Source organism: Anneissia japonica, unplaced genomic scaffold (genome assembly GCF_011630105.1).
Source record: "Anneissia japonica isolate Jap-2015-1 unplaced genomic scaffold, ASM1163010v1 scaffold287754_len4335492_cov202, whole genome shotgun sequence".
Lineage (NCBI taxonomy): Eukaryota > Metazoa > Echinodermata > Crinoidea > Comatulida > Comatulidae > Anneissia > Anneissia japonica.
This window is the reverse complement of record NW_022705543.1, coordinates 4,078,537-4,079,412: the sequence shown is the minus strand read 5'-3', so window position 1 is coordinate 4,079,412 and position 876 is coordinate 4,078,537. Positions and strand designations below refer to the sequence as shown.

At 38.8% G+C, this 876-nt stretch overlaps 1 protein-coding gene across 1 annotated transcript in view; it reads right to left on the bottom strand.

Annotated features, from left to right (window-relative positions):
* Positions 1-673, bottom strand: part of LOC117105724 (T-cell leukemia homeobox protein 3-like) — a 14,383-nt gene extending 13,710 nt beyond the window's left edge. The window contains exon 1 of the mRNA XM_033246972.1: positions 211-673. Coding sequence (XP_033102863.1) covers positions 211-553 — 343 coding nt within the window. The 5' untranslated portion in view covers positions 554-673. The remainder of the gene's footprint in view (positions 1-210) is intronic.
* Between the last annotated feature and the right edge of the window lie 203 nt (positions 674-876).

The following is an 876-nucleotide window of genomic DNA, read 5'->3' as shown; positions in this document are numbered from 1 at the left end:
TATAGTCCTATATATATATGTGTGTGTGTGTATTTTAAGTAACTTAATTAGACATTAGGTCTCATATAGGATTGAATATGATGATGATGAGGATGATGATGGGGTGGTGGTGGTGGTGTTGGTTGAGAACATGATGATGCTGTTAATAATGCTATAGTGATGAAAATATTTCTGGTAGTGAGTAAAGAACGAAACAAATTTTTAACAAACCTGTTAGTCTTTCCTTTGCTAATCGTCTGCTTTCCATCCACGGAAAAACAGCCGGGAACGGGATCTGTAGGCTGGGAGTCGGTCGGTGTGCAGGTACACGAATTACAGCAGCACAGTTAAATGTATTAGCACTTGTAACTGGTTGAGTGAGGCCTATCTGAGGAACGTGTATGAACGAAAATGATGGCCTATTAAATTTGTGTGCATTGTCCTCTTCTTCTTTATATGCATCTGGCCTGCTTAAGATACTTTTAATACTAAAAGGCAGTTTGTCTGCTGTCTTCATTTCCCCAGTCTGCGAGACATCATCTGTTTCATCACTCGATTCGAACCGGTCGTCCATTGTCGTTCTTCAAACTCCTATTAAAGATGTTTGGCTCAGTTTTAAAAGTTGTCTTCCGATCGTGGTATCTCCGAACACCAATCGAATTCAACCTCATCAACTTAAACACTTGCGATATGTGGAAACTATTAACAGTTTATCTTCAATATCATATTCATAGACTATTTATGACGGCACTTACGATTGGTTAACGTTAACCTTTGACACAGAAGTAGCGTCTGATGATCCCACCAATCGCAAGCATTTTAACACGAACAAAATCACTCGCCCAACTTATTTGTCAGTACACCGTGCATGACGTTTGATAAGTTTCAATTAAAAAA